We start from the raw sequence: 25541 nt of genomic DNA on the forward strand, positions 1-25541 counted from the left end.
ATCAGTCTCCAATCCGAGCACAAGATCAGCGATTGTCCCTGCTCTCTTACCTCTCTCGTAGGTACTCCAGCTCCTCCTGTCGGATCCTCTCCCTTTCTTGACTCTGATAATCCACGATAAATTTGGGGTACTTGTTGAATATAGGATACTGTCCTTTAGTAAGAGGCACAAATTCGCTTAGTAGCTGATGTGGGTGAATTTCAGCCGGAGTAGCATCCATAACATGATAAGCCTCATTAATCATCGCATTGATATCCAGGTTATTCCGGTGATGGAAAAAATACTAGAATAGTAAAATATATAGGTTATTATTTTTTTGTGCTGAGCCGACAACTTTGTTGATGCTAATTTTGAATACATAAAAAAAAAAAAAAGAATCAAACAAAAAAAAAAAACAACCAAAATGTTGTAAGTTGGAGTAGTGGTGACTGAAAAATAGCAATTACGGCATATACGGTATAGCTTTATTTTTTTATGGGGAAAAAAGAGGATTTTGTGTACTTACCATAAAATCCCTTTCTCGGAGCCTTCATTGGAGGAAACAGGAGACCATGGGTATATGCTGTTGCCACTAGGAGGCTAACATTAGGCAAAGAATCGACTTCTCCACATCAGTGTACTTCTACCAATTGACACAAAGCTAATCAGTTAGCGAGAAAGCAGTAGGAGAAGCAAGAAAAACTTAAACCTCAACATATATACAACGGGAGGGGTGTTCCCCAAAGTAGGCTCAGAGAAAGGAATTTTGTGGTAGGTATCCAAAATCCTCTTTTCTCTAATGCTTCATTGGGGGACACACAAGACCATGGGACATACTAAAGTAGTTCCAAGGGTGGAAAAAGAACGGATGAACACTCAAAACAGGTCTAGGCGACTGTCATTGCAGAGCCTTCCTACCTAGGATCACATCAGCCAAGGCGTATGTATGCACTCTGTAGACCTTCGAGAAGATGTGTGCATAGGACCATATAGCAGCCTTGCTGAGCTGCAACGCAGAGGCCTGATGACGAACAACACAGGAAGCCCCCACTGCACGTGTAGAGTGAGCCTTGACCCTGGGCAGGGGCAGCTTATTTTGCACCCGATTAACTTTCCAGGATGGCAGAACGATTCCAGCAGGAGTTTGTGGCCTTGGAGGCCGAAAGACCTCTGCGGTGACCCTTGGTAATCACAAAGAGTCAGTGCGTCTGAAGGATCATGTTCTGGAAAGATAGAGACATTGAAATCTGCCAAAATCCAACTTGTGGAGAAAGACTTCTCATGAGGATAAATTGGAGAAAGACAGGATGGGAGAATGGTGTCCTCGTTAAGGTGGAAGGGGAAAACCACTTTAGGAAGAGAGAAAAAAAAAAGCAACAGGACAAAGCACCACCACCTATCTAGGTGAAAAACAGGAAAGGGAGAACGGCAGGAAAGGGCTGCCAGCTCCAAGACGTGCCTGATGGATGCCCCTAGAAAGGAAACTTTCCAGGAGAGCTAGGACAAAAGACATCTCAAAGAGGCTCAAAGAGGCACCCCTGAAGAGCATTTAGAAGCAGGTTGGGATCGCAGGGGTCCACGGGAGGACGATAGGAATGGAATGAACAACTTCACAAAGAAAAGTCCTGACTTGAGGATGGAAAGCTAGATTCCTCTGAAATAGGACTCAAAGGGCAGAGACTTGGCCCGTAAGAGAGTTGAGTGATAGTACGGACTTCAATACAAACCTGACTGGAGAGAAAACCAGAAGTGAGGGGACCGAGAAATACATGGGGGCCACTTGGTTTGGCCTCGCACAAGAAAAAAAAAAAAAAAAAAAAACTTTAAAAGAATGAAGGTAGGTGGGTGATCTAGAAGTTCCATGGGACGTCTGCAATGAGATTGACCACTTCTGAGTACCACGCTCTTCTGGGCCAGTTGGCAGCCACATGGATGACTGGCACTCCTTCCACCTTGATTTTCTTGATGAGCTTTGGCATCAACGGCAGAGGTGGAAAGAGTTTTGGAAGGTGAAACTGCAGCCACGGGAGAACAAGGGCATCGGGTCTTATCGCGAAGCGATCGCACGACTTGAACACGAACTGAAGAACCTTGTTCTTTATCATGGATGTCATTAGGTCGATGTCAGGTGTGCCCCACCATTGACAGATCTGCTTGAACACCAATGGGTTCAAAGATCACTTGCATGAGGAAAGGCACTGACGACTTAGGAAGTCAGCGGCCCAGTTGTTCACTCCGGGAATGTGAACTGCTGAGATCGCAGGCACCCTCTTTTTGACCCAGGCCAGGATTCTAGAGACTTCTGAAATGACAGATGTGCTTCAGGTTCTGCCCTGGTGATTGGTGTATGATACAGCTGTGGCATTGTTGGGCTGGTTGTCCACAAGTCAGCCTGATAGGAGGACCTGAACGTGCCTTAAGGTTAGTTAGACGGCTCCGAGCTCCAAAATATTGATGGGGAGTAAGGAATCCCAAGGTTTCCGATGACCCTTAATCAGGAAGTGTTGAAAGACAGCTCCCAAAACAAAGCAGGCTGGAGTCCATCGTCATGATCTGCCAGTGTAGCGGGAGAAAGTATACCGCAGCAAAAGAGGGGAGATTGGTGCCACCAGATCAGCAACTGTCGTGTGTGTGTGTGTGTGTGTAAGTTTGTAGCTGCCATTAAAGCACAATACTCATGCAGGTCTCAAGCGGACAGGGTAATGGGCGTCTGAGAGAATGAATACCGCTTTCTTTGGGAAGAAGAACTCTGCCGTGTACAGTATCGAAGACCATGCATAGGAAAGCAAGACGCTGGAATCAGAGACGACTTTGCCATGTCGATGATGCAGCCCAGGCGAGAATGGCGAGAATCACAGACTCTCACAACAGTCCAGATAGAGTGGAGCTTTGATCAGCAGATCGCCAAGGAAGGGGATGACTAGAATTCCTTTGGGGCATAGAAGAGATATGACAGCGGCCATGACATTCGTGAAGACTCTGGCAGCAGATGCTATACCGAAGGTGAGCGCTGTAAATTGAAAATGAGAAGCCTGAACTGGTATAGTCTCTAACTGGGTTGCTGTGACCAGTGGGGTACCGCAGGGGTCAGTATTGGGACCTGTTCTCTTCAACATATTCATTAATGATCTGGTAGAAGGTTTACACAGTAAAATATCGATATTTGCAGATGATACAAAACTATGTAAAGCAGTTAATACAAGAGAAGATAGTATTCTGCTACAGATGGATTTGGATAAGTTGGAAACTTGGGCTGAAAGGTGGCAGATGAGGTTTAACAATGATAAATGTAAGGTTATACACATGGGAAGAAGGAATCAATATCACCATTACACACTGAATGGGAAACCACTGGGTAAATCTGACAGGGAGAAGGACTTGGGGATCCTAGTTAATGATAAACTTACCTGGAGCAGCCAGTGCCAGGCAGCAGCTGCCAAGGCAAACAGGATCATGGGGTGCATTAAAAGAGGTCTGGATACACATGATGAGAGCATTATACTGCCTCTGTACAAATCCCTAGTTAGACCGCACATGGAGTACTGTGTCCAGTTTTGGGCACCGGTGCTCAGGAAGGATATAATCGAACTAGAGAGAGTACAAAGGAGGACAACAAAATTAATAAAGGGGATGGGAGAACTACAATACCCAGATAGATTAGCGAAATTAGGATTATTTAGTCTAGAAAAAAGACGACTGAGGGGCGATCTAATAACCATGTATAAGTATATAAGGGGACAATACAAATATCTCGCTGAGGATCTGTTTATACCAAGGAAGGTGACGGGCACAAGGGGGCATTCTTTGCGTCTGGAGGAGAGAAGGTTTTTCCACCAACATAGAAGAGGATTCTTTACTGTTAGGGCAGTGAGAATCTGGAATTGCTTGCCTGAGGAGGTGGTGATGGCGAACTCAGTCGAGGGGTTCAAGAGAGGCCTGGATGTCTTCCTGGAGCAGAACAATATTGTATCATATAATTATTAGGTTCTGTAGAAGGACGTAGATCTGGGGATTTATTATGATGGAATATAGGCTGAACTGGATGGACAAATGTCTTTTTTCGGCCTTACTAACTATGTTACTATGAACTGCGAAACGAAGGAACTTTTGGTGAGATGCACATGTTGGAATATGAAGGTAGGCATCTTAGATGTCCACTGAACAGAGGAATTCCGCAAACTCAATGGAGGCAACTACCGAGCGGAGGGATTCCATCCTGATGAGGCAGAAGCGCATTTGCTTGTTTAGGAGTTTGAGATCTAATATAGGAAGGACAGAACCATCCTTCTTTGGAACCACAAAACGGTTTGAGTAGAAATCTGAGAAGCGTTCCTCAAAGGAAATAATGAAACCAGACTTAAGGATAGAGGAGATTGCCTTTAAAAAGAAAAAGGATGCCAGAGAAGGATCGTTTGGGGGTGGGAACTCAAAGAAGTGATAATGGGGGAGATATGAGAACTCTATTTTGTAACTGGTGTAGACGACCTCTCTGACCCAGGCATCGTCAACATTAGAAAGCCCCACGTCCCTGTATAGAAGATGGCCACCCACCCTGAGAAGGGACCCAGATGGGGACGACCTCTCATCAGGATGAAAATCTGTTTGACCTGGATCAGGAGGTCTTGCTTTGATGGCTGAGTAGCCACCAGGAGGAATCTGGCTGAAAGGAGGGCCTCTTCTCATCCCGCTGTGCCAGGGAGCTGTCTTGGTGGTTAGAAGTCCCAGAGGAGAAAAATTGGAGAAAGTAGCAAAACTGCAGGGTGCGTTTCCTGGCTGGTGGACGTTTTGGTCTCTGTTGGGGAAGTGAGGTATACTTCCCTCCGGTGACAACTAAGAGAATTTGGTCCAATCTGGTTCATAACAGCCGTAGACACTGGAAGGGGAGACTGAAGAATCATTTTTTTTGGAGTCCGTGTCTGCATTCCATGCCTTGAACCACATGACTGAATGGCCACAATGTTGCTGGACACTAGCACCGAGCACTCTGCAGCGTTAAGAGACGCAGTGAGAAGGTATTTACCTGCACGGGCAATCTGATTGACAAGATCTGCCAGTTCTTCGGAAGGGGCGCAGGAAAGGATGCATTGACGAAGGAGCTTAGCCCAGGCAGAGACTGACATACAGACCCAGGTGGAGGCGGGTCAGAACAAAGCTCTCGCCACCTCGAAGGCAGACTTTGCTAAAGATTTGATGTGTCTGTCTGAAGGGTCCTTGAGAGAGGCAATGTCTGAAGGAGGAAAGATCGTATTTGAGGACAGTCCGGAAACTGGAGGATCCACAACGGGAGATTCAGCCCAGGGTTTGAGCAACTCAGAAGTGGTACAAAATATTCATTTGTCTCCTTCTCAAAGCATTTTACCAGGTGCTCCCACTCCTGGGAAAAAAATGTAATCAAACCCCTTATGGTTTGAGAAAACCCATGTGGAACTTTCAGCTTCTTAAGACTGTTGGCCCGATCCTTGACGTTGAGGGTCTGATTTATGGCAACAATCAGGCTGTCCATCATGTCCCACAAATGGAATGCTTGTTCGGAATAAGGTCAGAGTTTGACTCAGATTAAAGTTTGGAATCTGGAGCTGCATGGGGTCTGGGGGAGGATGAGCGTGAGACACAGGAGATCCTGGAGGATGTGGAGGGTGAGGGGCAGAGGTGGGTGAATGAGACTGCTTCCTGGATCTCACGTGCTATGTGCCATGATGGAGAGAATATGGGGTGGATTCAGATTTGTCCCCGGGAATGTTCGGAGTACCAGGGTTTGCTGCTGTACTGGGCAGACACTCAATGAATGAAACCAGACTCTGGGAAAGCTTGGTTAGGTGGGTGACAGAATGATAGCGTGAAGCCCACTTTGGGGGAGGTGTGCACTCTTTTCCCGGGTAGTGGGGGGGCTCCTGGAAGGTTTGCATCATGGGGTGGCTGCAGTCAGGGCAGAGGGCCACTTGCTGACCAGAGGGCAATTTTTTCTTACAGGAGGAACTGGCAAAGTGAACAATAATAAGGTGGAGGGGTTCAGGGGATAGGCGGGAGAGAGCCTCCTCAGGGAAAGACATAGCATGCACCAGGGGAGAGCTACTGAGGAGTGCTGAGCCTGTGAGTCCAAAGAACAGTGCCTACCAGTCCTGAGGAGTACTGTGACGGGAATTGAGGCAATCCTGAAGTGGCTGCAGGTGTGAAGCAGTCGGCAACTTGAGGTAAATGGCGCCAAGCAGGAGAGAAGATGCAGAGTCTGGGAGATAAGCACGTGAGGAATTGCACCCAGACAAGCACCTCTGTGAGGATTGGCTGCAGAGAGAGAGATAGAGATTTGAAAAGTAGGCACCGGGGAAGCGATTTCAGCGTTAGGCCGGAAGAGGGAGCCAGGGGATCGAGAAGGCCGAGGGAGGATGCCAGCGCCACAGAAAGGAGGTGAGTCCAGCCAAGGGAGCGTGCCCTGCGTTATGGAGGGGATAGAGACCTGGAGTCAGTGAGTAGATTAGGCCAGGAACCCCCCTATTTCCCTTTTTAATTTTTCCCCTTTCTTTTGCGCGATGACATGGGGAAGGAGAGGTACATGTCCTGACGCAGTCCAGACTCCTTCTTTACAGTATGGAAAACATTCTTCAGGGGCCCACAAGTCTGAAGGGGCACTGGAAATGGTCAGTCTTCATCCTAGGCACCATCTCGCTATGGTTGACAACTGGTCAGGTGTTAGGTGGCAAAAAGGACCGTGCTCCTGGCCTCCCTGAGACACTCTAGATGTGTTGGGGGGGAGGGAAGAATACGGCCCTGCCACGTAACTACGAGAGGGTACGATTAGTGATGAGCGAGTATACTCGTTGCTCGGGTGGTCTCCAAGTATTTATGAATGCTCAGAGATTTAGATGCAGCTGGATAATTTATGGCTGTTAGCCAGCCTGAGTACATGTGGGGGTTGCCTGGATGCCAGGGAATCCCCACATATAATCAAGCAAGCTAGTAGCCGCAAATCATTCAGCTGCTGCAAGGAAAACTAAATCTCCAAGCACTAACATACTCGGAGATCACCCGAGCGTGCTCAGGAAAACCCGATCAACGAGTACACTCGCTCATCACTAGGTACGATGTGTACATGACCATACTTTTCTCTCAGTCTCTAGGTAGGAAATTAGAGTGAGATGCTACAGTCGGTTACCTGCATGCCTTCTGTCTGTTTCAATTGTGCCCTTTGGAATTCTCGCTCTGTGTAATAAACTCTCCTTCATCCATGACTTCTTCCGAATCCTTTCTAATTCTCTTAATCTCCTGGCTCTTACTGAAACCTGGATCCAGCAGACAGACACCACGGCTGCTGCTGCTCTTTCATATGGTGGACTACACTTTTCTCATACCCAAAGATCGGACAACAGAGCAGGTGGAGGCGTTGCTCTGCTCCTTTCAACCAAATGTACCTTCCAAGTTATCCCCCAAGTAACTAAGGCTTCTTTCACACTAGCGTCGGAATCTCCCCGTCGCAATGCGTCGGGGAGAGATTCCGACGCTAGCGTTTAACGCTTTGCACAATGGGTGCAGCGGATGCATTTTTCCGGCGCATCCGCTGCCCCATTGTAAGGTGCGGGGAGGTGGGGGCGGAGTTCCGGCCGCGCATGCGCGGTCGGAAAAAGCGGTCCGTCGGGAGAAAAAAACGTTACATGTAGGGTTTTTTTTTCCTGACGGTCCGCCAAAGCACGACGCATCCGTCGCAAGACGGATGCGAAGTGTGCAAATCCGTCGCAAATGCGTCGCCAATAGAAGTCCATGGGGAAAAAACGCATCCTGCAAGCACTTTTGCAGGATGCGTTTTTTCTGCAAAACGACGCATTGTGACGGATTTACAAAAAACGCTAGTGTGAAAGTACCCATAGTAACATAGTTATTAAGGCCGAAAAAAGACATTTGTCCATCCAGTTCAGCCTATATTCCATCATAATAAATCCCCAGATCTACGTCCTTCTACAGCAGTGTTTTTCAACCAGTGTGCCGCGGGGAACGGGAGTCAGCTGTTCTCTGTGCCGACTGTCAAGCTGACACCCGGCACAGAGAAGCTGCAGCGCGCCGGCTCCCGGAGATCAATTGTACTCGCAGACATCTACCAGCTGCGAGTACAATTGAGGCTCTGACCGCTGGGTCAGAGCGATGCCAGCAGCGTGATCAAGTCATGTGATCACGCTACTGACGTCAATATCCGGCGCGCAGGGGACAGAAGACACTTGGTGGTAGGTGCTCCTGTGCTGTGGAGCTGAAGACACCGAAGATTCAGCATGGGGTGGGTTTATGGGGAGTATGTGGGGGGATTTATTAAGTGTGTGGGGGGATTTATTAAGTGTGTGGGGGAATTTATTAAGTGTGTGGGGGAATTTATTAAGTGTGTGGGGGGATTTATTAAGTGTGTGGGGGGATTTATTCAGTGTGTGGGGGGGATTTATTCAGTGTGGGGGGGATTTATTCAGTGTGTGGGGGGGATTTATTCAGTGTGTGGGGGGATTTATTCAGTGTGTGGGGGGGATTTATTCAGTGTGTGGGGGGATTTATTCAGTGTGTGGGGGGGATTTATTCAGTGTGTGGGGGGGATTTATTCAGTGTGTACGTGGGGGGGGGGGGGGGCTGGAATTTATTTAGCATGTGTGGGGCAGGGTGCATTTATTCTGTGGAAGGGGATGGATTTATTCTATCGGAAGGGCAGTGGATATATTCTGTGGGGGTGAGTGGGGAGATGGGGGTGGACACAGTAGCGAGGGGAAAAATGTGTGCTGACAGTACTGGGAGCAACGGTGATGGGATGTGTGAGGACAGTATGGGGAGTCGGGGGAATGTGTGAGGGGGGAATGTGTGAGGAGGAAATATGGAGAGAGCACAGGGGTATGTTAGGGGGGGGATGTACAGGAGGAGGCTATTAGAAATGTGTGCAGACAGTATGGGGGGATGAAAGTGTGAGTGGATACATAATAGATACTGAGTAGTGTGAGGGTAACAGCCAGGAGGAGACAGTATGCCAAGTAGGAGGAGTGTAATGAAGGGGCACAGTAGAGAGACTGGGCTCTCTATGAGGGACACCGTATGAGAAGGCAGTGTGAAGTATAGAAAAGAGAGAGAGGGTAGTGTGGATGGCATGTACCATAAGAGGGACAGTGAGGGTCATATTATGTGCTGGGAATAAAGTGAGGGGCAATTATTTACTCAGGGGCTCAGCCTAGGGCAGATATTGTTATTCCGGAGCATTATAATAACACTGCTATCTTTAAGGGTGTTGTGTCGGGATGTGCTGCAGAAGACAGGAGAAGATGGAAGTCTGCAGAAACGAGCTCTGCCGGTGGATGAGAAGAGTCATCATGGCATCTGGACAAGGTGAAGATGAAAAGAAAGAGGCGACTCCACAAACAACGTCATCTATCAGGTACCTGGATGTAAATGTGTTTTTTTTGTGATACTAATTCTCATTTTTATTTGTTAGGAACATTAAATTGGATGTCCAAGGTTGTGATGAGTCTGCAGTCATACTATGTGACTGCAGACTTCTGAATTCTCACAGTGCACACTGCTATCATAATTCTCTGATGTTGGTGATTTACATACATGCGGTCACGTGCTGACTAGACATGTGTGGCCTCATTCAATGAAAATGAATTGACTGAGGCCGGACACGTCTAGTTAGAATGTGGCCAGAAGTATCCAAATCACATACTTGTGCTGTCATGACCGTCCACTCTGGCCACCGGCAAGGGAGAATCCTGAAAGTGTGCAGTGCTTGCGCTGTGAGAATTCAGAAGCCTGCAGTCACATAGAATGACTGCAGACTTTCATCTCACACCTGGACGCACCATTTTGTGCCATTTTGGTTGGTGGTGTGCCTCGGGATTTTTTAAGTATAAAAAGTGTGCCGCGGCTCAAAAAAGGTTGAAAATCACTGTTCTACAGAACCTAATAATTGTATGGTACAATATTGTTCTGCTCCAGGAAGACATCCAGGCCTCTCTTGAACCCCTCGACTGAGTTCGCCATCACTACTTCCTCAGGCAAGCAATTCCAGATTCTCACCGCCCTAACAGTAAAGAATCCTCTTCTATGTTGGTGGAAAAACCTTCTATCCTCCAGACGCAAAGAATGCCCCCTTGTGCCCGTCACCTTCCTTGGTATAAACAGATCCTCAGCGAGATATTTGTATTGTCCCCTTATATACTTATACATGGTTATTAGATTGCCCCTCAGTCGTCTTTTTTCTAGACTAAATAATCCTAATTTCGCTAATCTATCTGGGTATTGTAGTTCTCCCATCCCCTTGTCTTTCCTTCCTTTGAGGTCCATGCCCTCAGACTCTACAGCCCCTTCTCCATGCGAGTGGCGGTGGTGCATCGTCCTCCCGGCCCCTCTCATCAGTCTCTGGATCACTTTGCCACCTGGCTTCCACACTTTCTCTCCTGTGACACCCCCACCCTCATCATGGGTGATTTCAACATCCCCATTGCCTCTTCCCTCTCCCCATCTGCTTCTCACCTTTTATCTCTATTCTCCTCTTTCGGCCTCTCGCAGCATACTAACTCTCCATCGCATGAAGATGGAAACTCCCTCGACTTGGCCTTCTCCCGGCTTTGCTCAGTGGATGATTTCACAAACTCCCCTCCCCGGCTCTCTGACCACAACCTTCTTTCATTCTCTATCAAGAACTGCCATCCCGCTCAGGTCACCCCCACTTTCCAAACTTATAGAAACATACAGGCCATTAACACCCAGAAACTTATGAAGAACTTGCAGTCCTCATTGGCCCCAATCTCCTCCATCTCATGTCCCGATTCTGCTCTGAAGCATTACAATGAAACCCAGCAAAGTGCCCTGGATGAAGCTGCACCTCCTATACATAGAACAACTCGGCACAGACGGCGACAACCGTGGCACACGCTGCAAACACGTTTCCTGCAGCGGTGCTCCAGGTGCGCAGAACGTCTGTGGAGAAAATCTAATCTACCCGAAGATTTCATCCATTATAAGCCCATGCTAAAAAGATACAACTCTGCCCTTCGCCTCTCCAAACAAACCTATTTCAACACCTTCATCACCTCGCTGTCCAATAACCCTAAACATCTCTGACACTTTCCTGTCTCTACTCAACCCAAGAGTGCAGGCCCCAACCACGGATCTCCACGCTGACGATCTGGCCAATTACTTCTTAGAAAAAATTGACCACATTCGACAGGAAATTATCTCCCAATTCCTTCATACCATGCACTGTCCTCCCTCCCCCACTGCATCTAGTTCATACTCTCTGACTTTGAACCAGTTACAGAAGAAGAAGTACTGTATGTACTCGAGTATAAGCCGAGATTTTCAGACCACTTTTTTGGGCTGAAAGTCCCCCTCTCGGCTTATACTCGAGTCATACCCAGGGGTCGGCAGGGGAGGGGGAGCGAGGGCTGTCTAAAAATACTCACCTAGTCCAGGCGTGGTCCCTGGCTTCCCCGGCGCCGGCAGCAGCAGCTTCTTCCTGTACTGAGCGGTCACATGGTACCGCTCATTACAGTTATGAATATGCGGCTCCACCTCCCATCCTGTAATGAGCGGTAACGGTGACCGCTCAGTACAGGATGAAGCTGCGGCGTTGGGGAAGCAGGGACTGCACAGCACCAGGACCAGGTGAGTATACGGGGAGGGGAGCGTAGCGCTGCGCGATAGTCACCTTTCCTCGTTCCGGGCGCCGCTCTGTCTTCAGCAGTGACGCTCAGGTCAGAGGGCGTGGTGACGTGGTTAGTGCGCGCTCTCTGCTGAACGTCAGTGCTGAGCATGGAGTGGCGCCGGAACGAGGTGCAGGTGACTATTGAAAGTGCCGGGGGCCTGAGCGACGGAGAGGCGAGTATGTGGTTTTTTTATCGCAGCAAATGGAGCAAGTGTCTGTATGGAGCATCTAAGGGGCCATAACGTTTGTGCAGCACTATATGGGGCCATAATGTTTGTGCAGCACTTCATGGGGCCATAATGGTTGTGCAGCACTATATGGGCCATAACGTTTGTGCAGCACTATATGGGGCCATATCGTTTGTGCAGCACTATATGGGGCAAGTGTCTGTATGGGGCATCTATGGGGCCATAACGTTTGTGCAGCACTATATGGGGCCATAACGTTTGTGCAGCACTATATGAGGCAAGTGTCTGTATGGGGCCGTAATTAACGTTTGTGGAGCACTACGGTATATGGGGCAAGTGTCTGTATGGAGCATCTTATAGGGCTATAATCAAGGTTTGTGCAGCACTACATGGGGCAAATATCTTTATAGAGCATCTTATGGGGCCATAATCAGCATTTGTGCAGCAACATATGGGGCAAATGTGTCTATGGAGCATCTTATGGGGCCTTTATTAACCTACATGCAGGATTATATGGGGCATATTTTAATATGGCACATCTTATGGGGCCATCATAAACCACATGGAGCATTATATGGGGCTCCTGATTCAATATGGATATTCAAAAACATTTAACCTACTGATGTCTCAATTCATTTTACTTTTATTGGTATTTATTTTTACTTTTGACATTTACCGGTAGCTGCTGCATTTCGCACCCTAAGCTTATATTCGAGTCATTTCCCCAGTTTTTTGTGGCAAAATTGGGGGGGGGGTCGGCTTATACGGTAATCAGGCTCCTTGCATCTTCTCGCCCAACTACTTGCACCAGTGACCCCATTCCGTCACATCTCCTCCAGTCCCTTTCCCTTTCGCCTGTCACCTGTCACCTAACAAATATTCAACCTTTCTCTCTCTTCCAGTATTTTTCCCTCCTCATTTAAGCATGCCATCATACATCCATTACTTAAAAAACCATCCCTCAATCAAAACTGTGCCGCTAATTATAGACCTGTCTCTAATCTTCCCTTCATCTCTAGACTCCTCGAACGCCTGGTCCACTCCTGTCTTACCCGCTATCTCTCAGATAACTCTCTTCTCGACCCTCTTCAATCTGGTTTCCGCTCTTTACACTCTACTGAAACTGCCCTCACTAAAGTCTCTAATGATCTACTAACAGCTAAATCTAATGGTCACTACTCCATGCTAATTCTCTTGGTTCTCTCCGCAGCATTCGACACTGTGGATCATCAGCTCCTCCTCACTATGCTCCGCTCCATCGGCCTCAAGGACACCGTTCTCTCTTGGTTCTCCTATCTCTCTGACCGATCCTTCACTGTATGTTTTGCTGGTTCCTCCTCCTCTCACCTTCCCCTTACTGTTGGGGTTCCTCAAGGATCAGTCCTAGGCCCCCTCCTCTTCTCTTTGTATACCGCCCCTATTGGACAAACAATCAGTAGATTTGGTTTCCAGTACCATCTCTATGCTGACGACACCCAATTATACACTTCTTCTCCTGATATCACGCCGACCTTTTTAGTAAACACCAGTGATTGTCTTACCACTGTCTCTAACATCATGTCCTCCCTCTATCTGAAACTGAACCTGTCAAAAACTGAACTCCTCGTGTTCTCTCCCTCTACTAACCTACCTTTGCCTGACATTGCCATCTCCGTGTGCGGTTCCACCATTACTCCAAAGCAACATGCCCGCTGCCTTGGGGTCATCCTTGATTCTGAGCTTTCATTCACCCCCCACATCCGATCACTGGCTCGCTGCTCTTACCTGCATCTCAAAAACATTTCTAGAATTCGCCCTTTTCTTACTTTCGACTCTGCAAAAACTCTTTCTGTTTCACTTATTCATTCTCGTCTGGACTATTGTAACTCTCTACTAATCGGCCTCCCGCTTACCAAACTCTCCCCGCTCCAATCTGTTCTGAATGCTGCTGCCAGGATTATATTCCTCACCAACCGTTACACCGATGCCTCTACCTTGTGCCAGTCATTACACTGGCTACCCATCCACTCCAGAATCCAGTACAAAACTACTACCTTCATCCACAAAGCACTCCATGGCTCAGCACCACCCTACATCTCCTCTCTGGTCTCAGTCTACCACCCGACCCGTGCCCTCTGCTCCGCTAATGACCTGAGGTTAGCATCCTCAATAATCAGAACCTCCCACTCCCGTCTCCAAGACTTTACACGTGCTGCGCCGATTCTTTGGAATGCACTACTCAGGTTAATACGATTAATCCCCACAGTTTTAAGTGTGCCCTAAAAATTCATTTGTTGAGATTGGCCTACTGCCTCAACGCATTAACCTAACGATCCCTGTGTGGCCCATTCAAAAAAAAAAAAAAAAAAACTTAAACCATAATCAGGTTCCTCGCATCATGTTCTCATACACTTTATGCAGTTAATAGCCCTCTGTGTCTGTACTGCTACATACTTAGGCAGTGAACTGGTTCATGCAGCTTTACATGAACACTCGAGCCTTTCACTATAGCTGGTCCGACAAACTAAAGCAATTGTTACCATCCATCTCTCGTGTCTCCCCTTTTCCTCATAGTTTGTAAGCTTGCGAGCAGGGCCCTCATTCCTCTTGGTATCTGTATTGAACTATATTTCTGTTATGCTGTAATGTCTATTGTCTGTACAAGTCCCCTCTATAATTGGTAAAGCGCTGCGGAAAATATTGGCGCTATATAAATAAAATTATTATTATTATTAGATACAAGCGGACCCTGAAAAAAGGAGCTAATCTTTTTGTGTTTTTCTTTACGTTAGCCTCCTAGTGGCAGCAGCATTACACCCATGGTCCTGTGTCCCCCAATGAGGGGAAGGAGAATAGGAAGAAAATTAATAACACACAAATCCCTAAAGTAGAAATGGATCTGAGAGCAGAGAGCCGTGTCTACCTCCTACTGACACCAGGTTAAAACTGATCATCTTGGTGTCAGTTGATCGGGTGTAAACTGCTGGGGAGGAGCTAGTATTTTGCATACAGTCAGTCTCCTAGTGGCAGCAGCATACACCCATAGTCTGTGTCCCCAAATGAAGCAATACAGAAAGAAGGCCGATTCTAGATTTTAGATAATTTTTTTACTTTATTTTTTAGTCCTATTAAAAGGGACTTGAACCTGTGATCAACCAATCGCTTATACTATATGCTACAAAACCACAGTATTGCAGCATTACAGTGAAAAATCAAGGTCTCATATGAAGCTCAGTATAAAATCTAAACATTAGACAATGGGCTTACTTTACGCCCAGAATATATATGTGTGTGTGTGTGTGTGTGTGTGTGTATATATATACACAGATTCACTTTTCTGCGTGTGTGACTGTGGCTGTTCTCATGCTTCCCTTATTATTGCACTTCAATACAACAGTTATGACCTCGACTGTAGGGAAGTCATTGTATTACCTCAAAGTCTTCCTTCTGGCTGCAGTGCAGTAATGGGGAACGAGAGCACAAGATATAGGACACAACCGCCATCAGCAGGAAAGAAGGATGATTGGAGAACACATTATCAAACAGCTTCAGCCATTCTTCTCTTGTCAAAACCTCAGAAAATAGAGTTTCCAACAGAGGCCATGCGTAAACCTGCACATGAGAGCGCACACCGTAAACCACTGCGTGGCAGTATTATAGTAGTAGTACATGGGAGCAGTATTATAGTAGTTATATTCTTGTACATAGGGGCAGTATTATAGTAGTTATATTCTTGTACATAGAGGCACAATTATAATAATAATTATAATAGTTATCTTCTTGTACATAGGAGCAGTATTATAGTAGTTATATTCTTGTACATAGGGGCAGTATTATAGTAGTTATATTCTTGTACATAGGGGCAGTATTATAGTAGTTATATTCTTGTACATAGGGGCAGTATTATAGTAGTTATATTCTTGTACATAGGAGCAGTATTATAGTAGTTATATTCTTGTACATAGGGGCAGTATTATAGTAGTTATATTCTTGTACATAGGGGCAGTATTATAGTAGTTATATTCCTGTACATCGGGGCAGTAATATAGTAGTTATATTCTTGTACATAGGAGCAGTATTATAGTAGTTATATTCTTGTACATAGGGGCAGTATTATAGTAGTTATATTCTTGTACATAGGGGCAGTATTATAGTAGTTATATTCTTGTATATAGGGACAGTATTATAGTAGTTATATTCTTGTACATAGGGGCAGTATTATAGTAGTTATATTCTTGTACATAGGAGCAGTATTATAGTAGTTATATTCTTGTACATAGGGGCAGTATTATAGTAGTTATATTCTTGTACATAGGGGCAGTATTATAGTAGTTATATTCCTGTACATCGGGGCAGTAATATAGTAGTTATATTCTTGTACATAGGGGCAGTATTATAGTAGTTATATTCTTGTACATAGAGGCACAATTATAATAATAATTATAATAGTTATATTCTTGTACACAGGAGCAGTATTATAGTAGTTATATTCTTGTACATAGGGGCAGTATTATAGTAGTTATATTCTTGTACATAGGGGCAGTATTATAGTAGTTATATTCTTGTACATAGGAGCAGTATTATAGTAGTTATATTCTTGTACATAGGGGCAGTATTATAGTAGTTATATTCTTGTACATAGGGGCAGTATTATAGTAGTTATATTCTTGTACATAGGGGCAGTATTATAGTAGTTATATTCTTGTACATAGGAGCAGTATTATAGTAGTTATATTCTTGTACATAGGGGCAGTATTATAGTAGATATATTCTTGTACATAAGGGCAGTATTATAGTAGTTATATTCTTGTACATGGGGCAGTAATATAGTAGTTACCGTATATACTCGAGTATAAGCCGAGATTTTCAGCCCAAATTTTTGGGCTGAAAGTGCCCCTCTCGGCTTATACTCGAGTCAATGTGGGTGGCAGGGTCGGCGGGTGAGGGGGTGAGGGCGCTGAGGCATACTTACCTAGTCCCAGCGATCCTCGCGCTGTCCCTGCCGTCCCACGGGCTTCTGTGCTGCAGCTTCTTCCCCTCTTCAGCGGTCACGTGGGACCGCTCATTAGAGATATGAATAAGCGGCTCCACCTCCCATAGGGGCGGAGCCGCCTATTCATTCCTCTAATCAGCGGTGCCGGTGACCGCTGACAGGAAGAGCTGCGGCACCGAAGACCAGGCAGAGGGACAGCGCGAGGATCGCCAGGACTAGGTAAGTATAGCATATTCACCTGTCCTCGTTCCAGCCGCCGGGCGCCGCTCCATCTTCCCGGCCGGCGCCTCCATCTTCCCGGCGTCTGCGCTCTGACTGTTCAGGCAGAGGGCGCGATGACGCATACAGTGTGCGAGGCGCCCTCTGCCTGATCAGTCAGAGCAGAGACGCCGGGAAGATGGAGGCGCCGGAACGAGACGCCGGGAGCTGCAATCAAGGGAGGTGAGTATGTGGTTTTTTTTTTTTTATTGCAGCAGCGGCGGCAGAGATTTCTATGGGGCACAATGAACGGTGCAGAGCACCGTATATGGCACAGCAATGGGGCACAATGAACGGAGCAGAGCACCGTATATGGCACAGCAATGGGGCACAATGAACGGTGCAGAGCACCGTATATGGGCACAGATATGGGGCACAATGAACGGTGCAGAGCACCGTATATGGCACAGCAATGGGGCACAATGAACGGAGCAGAGCACCGTATATGGGCACAGATATGGGGCACAATGAACGGTGCAGAGCACCGTATATGGCACAGCAATGGGGCACAATGAACGGAGCAGAGCACCGTATATGGGCACAGCTATGGGGCACAGTGAATGGTGCAGAGCACCGTATATGGCACAGCAATGGGGCACAATGAACGGTGCAGAGCACTGTATATGGCACAGCAATGGGGCACAATGAACGGAGCAGAGCACCGTATATGGGCACAGCTATGGGGCACAGTGAACGGTGCAGAGCACCGTATATGGCACAGCAATGGGGCACAATGAACGGTGCAGAGCACTGTATATGGCACAGCAATGGGGCACAATGAACGGAGCAGAGCACCGTATATGGCACAGCAATGGGGCACAATGAACGGAGCAGAGCACCGTATATGGGCACAGATATGGGGCACAATGAACGGTGCAGAGCACCGTATATGGCACAGCAATGGGGCACAATGAACGGAGCAGAGCACCGTATATGGGCACAGCTATGGGGCACAGTGAACGGTGCAGAGCACCGTATATGGCACAGCAATGGGGCACAATGAACGGTGCAGAGCACTGTATATGGCACAGCAATGGGGCACAATGAACGGAGCAGAGCACCGTATATGGGCACAGATATGGGGCACAATGAACGGTGCAGAGCACCGTATATGGCACAGCAATGGGGCACAATGAACGGTGCAGAGCACCGTATATGGCACAGCTATGGGGCACAATGAAAGGTGCAGAGCACTATATGGGGCACAGCTATGGGGAAATAATGAACGGTGTAGAGCACTATATGGCACAGCTATGGGGAAATAATGATCTATTTTTATTTTTGAAATTCACCGGTAAATGCTGCATTTCCACCCTAGGCTTATACTCGAGTCAATAAGTTTTCCCAGTTTTTTGTGGCAAAATTAGGGGGGTCGGCTTATACTCGGGTCGGCTTATACTCGAGTATATACGGTATATTCTTGTACATAGGAGCAGTATTATAGTAGTTATATTCTTGTACATAGGGGCAGTATTATAGTAGTTATATTCTTGTACATAGAGGCAGTATTATAGTAGTTATATTCTTGTACATAGGGGCAGTATTATAGTAGTTATATTCTTGTACATAGGGGGCAGTATTATAGTAGTTATATTCTTGTACATAGGGGCAGTATTATAGTAGTTATATTCTTGTACATAGGAGCAGTATTATAGTAGTTATATTCTTGTACATAGGAGGCATTATTATAGTATTTATATTCTTGTACATATGGGGCAGTATTATAGTAGTTATATTCTTGTACATAGGAGCAGTATTATAGTAGTTATATTCTTGTACATAGGAGCAGTATTATAGTAGTTATATTCTTGTACACAGGAGAAGTATTACAGTAGTTATATTCATGTACATAGGAGCAGCATTATAGTAGTTATATTCTTGTACATAGGAGCAGTATTATAGTAGTTATATTCTTGTACATAGGGGCAGTATTATAGTAGTTATATTCTTGTACATAGGAGCAGTATTATAGTAGTTATATTCTTGTACATAGGAGGCATTATTATAGTAGTTATATTCTTGTACATAGGAGGCATTATTATAGTATTTATATTCTTGTACATATGGAGCAGTATTATAGTAGTTATATTCTTGTACATAGGAGCAGTATTATAGTAGTTATATTCTTGTACATAGGAGGCATTATTATAGTATTTATATTCTTGTACATATGGAGCAGTATTATAGTAGTTATATTCTTGTACATAGGAGCAGTATTATAGTAGTTATATTCTTGTACACAGGAGAAGTATTACAGTAGTTATATTCATGTATATAGGAGCAGTATTATAGTAGTTCTATTCGTGTACATTAGAGGCAGTATTCTCATAGTTATAAAATATGTTAGAAGCACATAATTTGCCATGCATACATACAATATATCTGAAGAACATGTGGTAGGTTGTATTGGTTACCTGCGATGTGACGTCATACTTCACAAAGTGCTGTAGAAGCTCCTTGTCGTGATGTGCCAACACATTCTCAACCATACCAAGAATGTTAATTGGAGGATTTGGGAAATACTCAAACCAATGCTGACACCAATTAGCTAGCAAGAAAAAAAATAAATAAATAAAAAAAAAAAAAATCGCAATTAAATTATTACCCACAGTTACATATAATTTTCAGGAGGATCATATAAAATTAGTATCTGGGTGTTACAGATGTCATCTGATGTGGAAAACCTATATTGAAACATTCTAGAGAATTCCGAGGTAATGGAATATTCTGGGATGTCTTCCCTAGCTGTCATATTAAGCACAGCTTCATTCCTGGACCGATTTCTCCCAGTCACTGTTGTGAAGGAGTGTGCGATTTCTTTCTACCATCTCCTGCAACTTATCATGTGTGCAGTACACCCAACAGCACGTGATCTATCTAGCCTAACATAACATAAATGCTTTCCATATTCTCTCCAGACTCTGATCTGCCTTGGTTACATAACCGTTCCTTCCCTGCAGGTATCTCTAAAACACAGGAGGAAGGGCGAGAACACAGAAACGGACACAGCAGGAGTAAAGGTGCTGTTGGTTCTACATTAAAGGCATCGGGGTAACCAGCTATGTGAAGGAGTGACACAGTCAGTCAATCTGGTAGAAAAACAGTAGGAGATTTTTTAATAAAGATTATTTCAAAAGTCTAATTTGTAGGATGAAAAAGTAGTGATCGTCAAAGGAGTTGAGCATTTAAAAAGTGACATTCCCAGTATATATATATATAAAAAAAAAAATCTTACTTATCACTGTGGCCACTACTTCGAAGCAGATGAGCTGGTTGTTCTGAAAAAGTTTGACAAATGGAAATGTCAAGAGAGGAAGGTACTTTGTTTCTCCAAATATTGCGGACCAGTGGGCCAATGTAGAGAGTGTCCTAGTGAGTAAGTAAGAACACAATTACTACGTGGAAGACGGTCAGAACAATGATGCAAATCCAAATGTGCCCGTCTTATAACAAATATTTTCAGTCTGGGAAGCGGAATAAGAGGTTTAAAGGGTTTTTAGTTTTCATGCAAAATGAAGCCATTGGAAAAAAATAACAAAAGGAAACTTTGGCCTTCAGACCACTTTTTTTTATCTCAACTTTCCAGAACTAAACTTCTCATTTTAAAATTTTTCATCAAACATAGCATTGTGTTCCTACAATATCCTGACATACTTAATACGAGTATTTCCATCTCCAAAGATCCTATCCGGTTATATAGTAGGGGTCCTGTGTCCCCCAATGAGGCGACAGAGTAAATAGTATTAGCAAATACCTCCAATTAGAAATGTAGTATCGTTCTCAGATTAGTGGTCGTTTACCTTATGTGCAGGGCATTGCAGTAACTTAGGTATCCACGGCTATGACCACTAGGAACTAACTAACTCACTATGTGAGTGGTCGTATCCATGGATACCAAAGCTACTGTGATTGTCTGCACATGAGGTAAGCAACATATGTTATCAGGAGAACTATACATTACTAAACTGGAGGCATTTTTTTTGCCACCTGGACTGATTATCGATGTTACCATTATAGATTATTGGATGTCGTTTAATTAAATCCTTTGTGCCTTTCCCTACCCCTGTCTATGTCCTGTCTTCCCTTATACTATTTGAAGTTTTTTGTTTTTTTTAAATTTATGTTAATTTGTTAATTTACACCCCCTTGTATGGGAGTTTATAACTTGAACTTGGTTTACTAGATTTCTAAATAAAAACTTATTGAAACCAAACTGGAGGCATTTGCTAAAATTATTCTACATATTGGGATAGGATCTTGGAAATGGGAATACCCCTTTAAGTACACTGGCATATAGTGTCTGTGCACATTAAAGAAAAAAGCACGAGTACCTGTTAGGTCAGAGTTGTGGCCCGCTGGCTGCAGTTTGCCCATCCGGCCATCTGCCTGCTCTACAGCCATCCCCTATCTATTACAGCAGTCCACTGACCTGTAGCTAAGCCCCCACTGCCCCTGCAAATACCTTTTATACTTCTGGCTAACAGTGCGGAAATGAAGTCGTCGCGGCACATTACAGGACTTTGCTCTTCCCTTGGTTACACAGAGTGCCTGCACCTTACCTGCGCAGGCGCAAGATTTGCCGCGATCTGTGGATGACGTTATCCACATCAATAAAGCCAGGAGGACGGCAGCGGCGTAGATCCAGATTGATGAGGCGCCGAGACATCAGACCAGACCGTGAAACACGCCTGAAGTGTAAGAGGTATTTCTTGGGATATACGAGTGGAGTTTGGAGCTTAGATACAGGTCGATGGTCTGTGGGAATCCAGCAGATAAAGGTGGTGGCCTTGGTTTATATTGGGAAAACCTGGAGACAGATTCTCTAATGGCCAAAGTTGTAATTTTTTCTGGTCACATAAAGCAATGTCTGCACGGGCGCTGTTGAAGTCTGATCCCCTTGATATACTATTATATACAAGTCATGACGCTAGTCACACACCTATTTTAATTTTCAAGGACCCGTATGCCTGATCCAGGGACTCAATGAATGAGTTATAGTGGATGGTTTCTGCAGATCGCCTAATCAAGTCCATGGGAATGAAAAAGAAATAACTGCACATGAAATACCTAAGTGTTGTATCTAATGCCACATATCCCAGCTTATTTTACCAGTGCAGCAGACACCTCGATGGCACCTGATGGACCACAATCTACCTTAGGCTACTTTCACACATCAGGTTTTTCGCATCAGGCACAATCCGGCGAATGTTGGGAAAAATCGGATCCGGCGCAGATTGTGAAAACTGATGCAACGGATCCATTTTTTCGACGGATCCGGCTAGCATATCTAGATTATTGGATAAACAAAAAAAGTTGGAGCATGCTCAGTTTAAAAAAAATAAAATCCGGTGCCGGAATCCGTCATTTTCCGGATCTGGCACCTTCCTGCTCCCATAGGCTTCCATTCTAGCATACAGCCGGAAGCGCCAGATCCGGCGCTTCCGGCTTTCTCGCCGGAGACAAAAAACGTTGCTATGGATGTTTTTTCCAGAAACCGGAAATGGCTGATTTGCCGGATCCGGCAAAAACTGGATGAAACGCAATGTCATCCGGTGCAATCCAGCACTAATACAAGTCTATAAGAAAACAAACGGATCCGGCGGCAACATTTGCAGGGTACGTTTTTGTTTTTTTTTTAATTTAGCCGGATTTAGCCTGACAGCAAAAACCTGATGTGTGAAAGTAGCCTTAATTAGGTCGATACGTTGCCTGTTGGAGTCCTCCGTATCATAAATGGAGACATCATGTGAACACAATCTTCTCCCGGATCGCCCATTAAAGGTAGAATTTGTATCCAAAATGGATTAAGTTCTGACAGCAACTTGTTCCTACCTCTGTAAGACTCTCAGGAGCTTCATACTCTTAAGGGGGTATTCCCGGTGAAGCAGGAGGTACTGGGTATGTGTGCCCTTGTCGGTGAGGCTGCTGAACGCGGCGTGGTTCTCCGGCAGATGGAGCAGGGAACGCCAGATGAACATCCTGTGGCAACATGAAGTGCGCAGCAGTGACACACATTATATACTGAGCCAGGTTTTCTCATCTACACCATAAATGCTCCAAAAAGTTTAACAAATGAGAAATGGTTCAAAGCAAAGATTCACACTTACAGGGACTCGGTACGCACAGAATGTCGGCAACTTGACGTGGCCAAAAACTGCAGCGCACCTTCCCACCTGCTTGCTTTCACGCCATCTCCCCTCTGTGATTGACAGCTCTAGCTTTATTGAGCAAGAAAAGAACAGAGATGGAAAACAAACAGATGGGAAGGGGTAAAACAATGTTTGGCCACACCAAGGGTGCACTGGGTGCAGGTGCTTGGTTTGAACAGTCATTCTCTGCCGACAGTCATTCTAAACTCAGTTTTAAGATTTCAACAAATCACAAGAATAAATGGGAACACGGTGATCCTCTAAAACAGTGCTCCCAACTCCGGTCCTCAAGAGCCACCAAAAGGTCATGTATTCAGGATTTCCTTAGTATTGCCCAGGTTATGGAATTCTTGCCTTTCCAGGTAATGCAATGATCACCTGGGCAATACTAAGGAAATCCTGAAAACATGACCTGTTGGTGGCTCTTGAGGACCGGAGTTGGGGAACACTGCTCTAAAGGCTCCCTTACACATTAGGCCAATATTGACGCGTTCTTCCGGCAGTTTAATGAAGATGGCGAGCGAGATAACGAACCGACACTTCACATATTGGACGGCCGATCCATTTGCTCTTGCTGAGATAAGCTGCTGCCAGAGGAATCTGGCAGCGACTCTTGTACAGAACACAGGCGTGATCAGCACAGAGAATGGAAATACGATGGGACAAAGGGCATCCAGAAAAAGACATAATAAATGTAAGAATGGTCATATGGCCAAGATTATGTTTTTTATACCTGTACTTTGCAGGATATTCTCCAAACCCCTTCAGGATAGCTCGAAGCCGCTGCTTGCTCAGCACACACGATGTCTCATTCTGAAGGAGAAAGCAAGATATTTAGAGGGTTAGTAACAGGCAGATTGGTTGCATGTGGTTTTATATAAGCCCCAAAACTTTATAAATGGTAATATCCTTTTATTGCAACCACATATCAATTTGGGTATTTAAATTAATAATTGTTTTAATTTTTATTTGATAAATCAATAGTACACGTGAAAATAAGCAACTCTGTAAAATATTTTATCAAAGAAATCTGCTTCTTTCTTCTCCTGGACTGATCATTCATTCTCAATTCACTGGTAAAATCTACAAAATCTGTGTTCAAAGACGACATATTTTCTCATTACTGTGATACAAGAAAACAATTGGTGCGCCAAAAATTCTATGTGGGGAGATAGAGGTGACAGACATTTTACTGCAAGTTCTAGTTCTCCATAGAACTTTATGAGCACTAACTGTCATCTCCTATATCAGTTCTCTAATAAGATATATTGCAGAGTTTCTTTTTTTTCCCATGTGAACTATTGATTTTTCTCTTTAAATGCATGTATTTTGGGCTAGAAATACATTTTTCAATTGCGTTTCACTTCAACTTCTGCACCGTTTGTCTTTTGCACACTTAGTTTCCCTGCACATCTCTGGCTTTATCTTAACACCATTTTTTTTTTTTTTTTTACAAGCAAAACAACATTTCCTCAGACACACCTCTTTGTTATCAGATGTGTTATATTCTTCTGGCTGTAGATATTTAGTCTTCACCACTTCTTGTTTGGACTTCCAAGGCCGGCAAGGTCGTCCGGCCGAGATGTTCACTTTCTCACTCGCTATTGCAGATTTATTACCTGTTGAGTCCTTGTCTTTTGTTAAATCCACGACTTTCACCAGCGGTGGTGGCGGCTGCAATAAAGAAAGGAGCACCGAGATTAGTAACTGGATCTCCAAAAGCAAAACATAGGTCAAAGACGTTCATCAGAACAACTGATCTAGGCCCTACCTTATTGATTTCTTTGGTCAGAGCTTGGACGCTGTAAAGGTTTATGCTGCCATTTTCCATGAGGCCGGCGATGTATCTGCCATTTGGACTGACAGATGATGTCACAATGCCGTCATCGTGGCTTCCAATATCGAACACAAGTTTACACGTCTGAATATTGATGAATCTCATTAGCCCATCTTGGCTGAGAACCCCTAAAACCTAAAAAAAAAAAAAAATTCATACACGCGATATCCTTGTCTGCCAGATATCACTCTAGAGAGGCCAATTAACAATCATGGTAAAAGCTGCAAGAGGACGACACGGGATGAAAGAGCACGGTGCCCTAATAAATGTCACAGGTCCTTTGTGATGATATATATATATATATAATATGCTTCTTCCATTCATAGTAAAAACTTAAAGGGCACCCATCACTAGAGACGGATGAACCAAAACAGTAAAGTTTGGTGTCAATACCAAACACCTACTGTTCAGGCACAGACTTCACCAGGAAGTCTGTTACTGTTCGGGTTCGGCGCCCCGAACACCGGGTGTTTCTGATCAGTGGCAAGATTATCACGGT

At 45.0% G+C, this 25541-nt stretch overlaps 1 protein-coding gene across 1 annotated transcript in view; it reads right to left on the bottom strand.

The window, feature by feature from the left end:
• Positions 1-25541, bottom strand: part of TBC1D31 (TBC1 domain family member 31) — a 53940-nt gene that overhangs the window by 15284 nt on the left and 13115 nt on the right. The window contains exons 8-15 of the mRNA XM_069731863.1: positions 24977-25177; positions 24688-24879; positions 23939-24018; positions 22889-23035; positions 20292-20425; positions 19471-19604; positions 15238-15417; positions 51-283 (exon numbers count right to left, since the gene is read on the bottom strand). Of these exons, the coding sequence (XP_069587964.1) occupies positions 51-283; positions 15238-15417; positions 19471-19604; positions 20292-20425; positions 22889-23035; positions 23939-24018; positions 24688-24879; positions 24977-25177 (1301 nt within the window). The remainder of the gene's footprint in view (positions 1-50; positions 284-15237; positions 15418-19470; positions 19605-20291; positions 20426-22888; positions 23036-23938; positions 24019-24687; positions 24880-24976; positions 25178-25541) is intronic.

The sequence above is a fragment of the Ranitomeya imitator genome, chromosome 6 (assembly GCF_032444005.1).
Source record: "Ranitomeya imitator isolate aRanImi1 chromosome 6, aRanImi1.pri, whole genome shotgun sequence".
Taxonomy (NCBI): domain Eukaryota; kingdom Metazoa; phylum Chordata; class Amphibia; order Anura; family Dendrobatidae; genus Ranitomeya; species Ranitomeya imitator.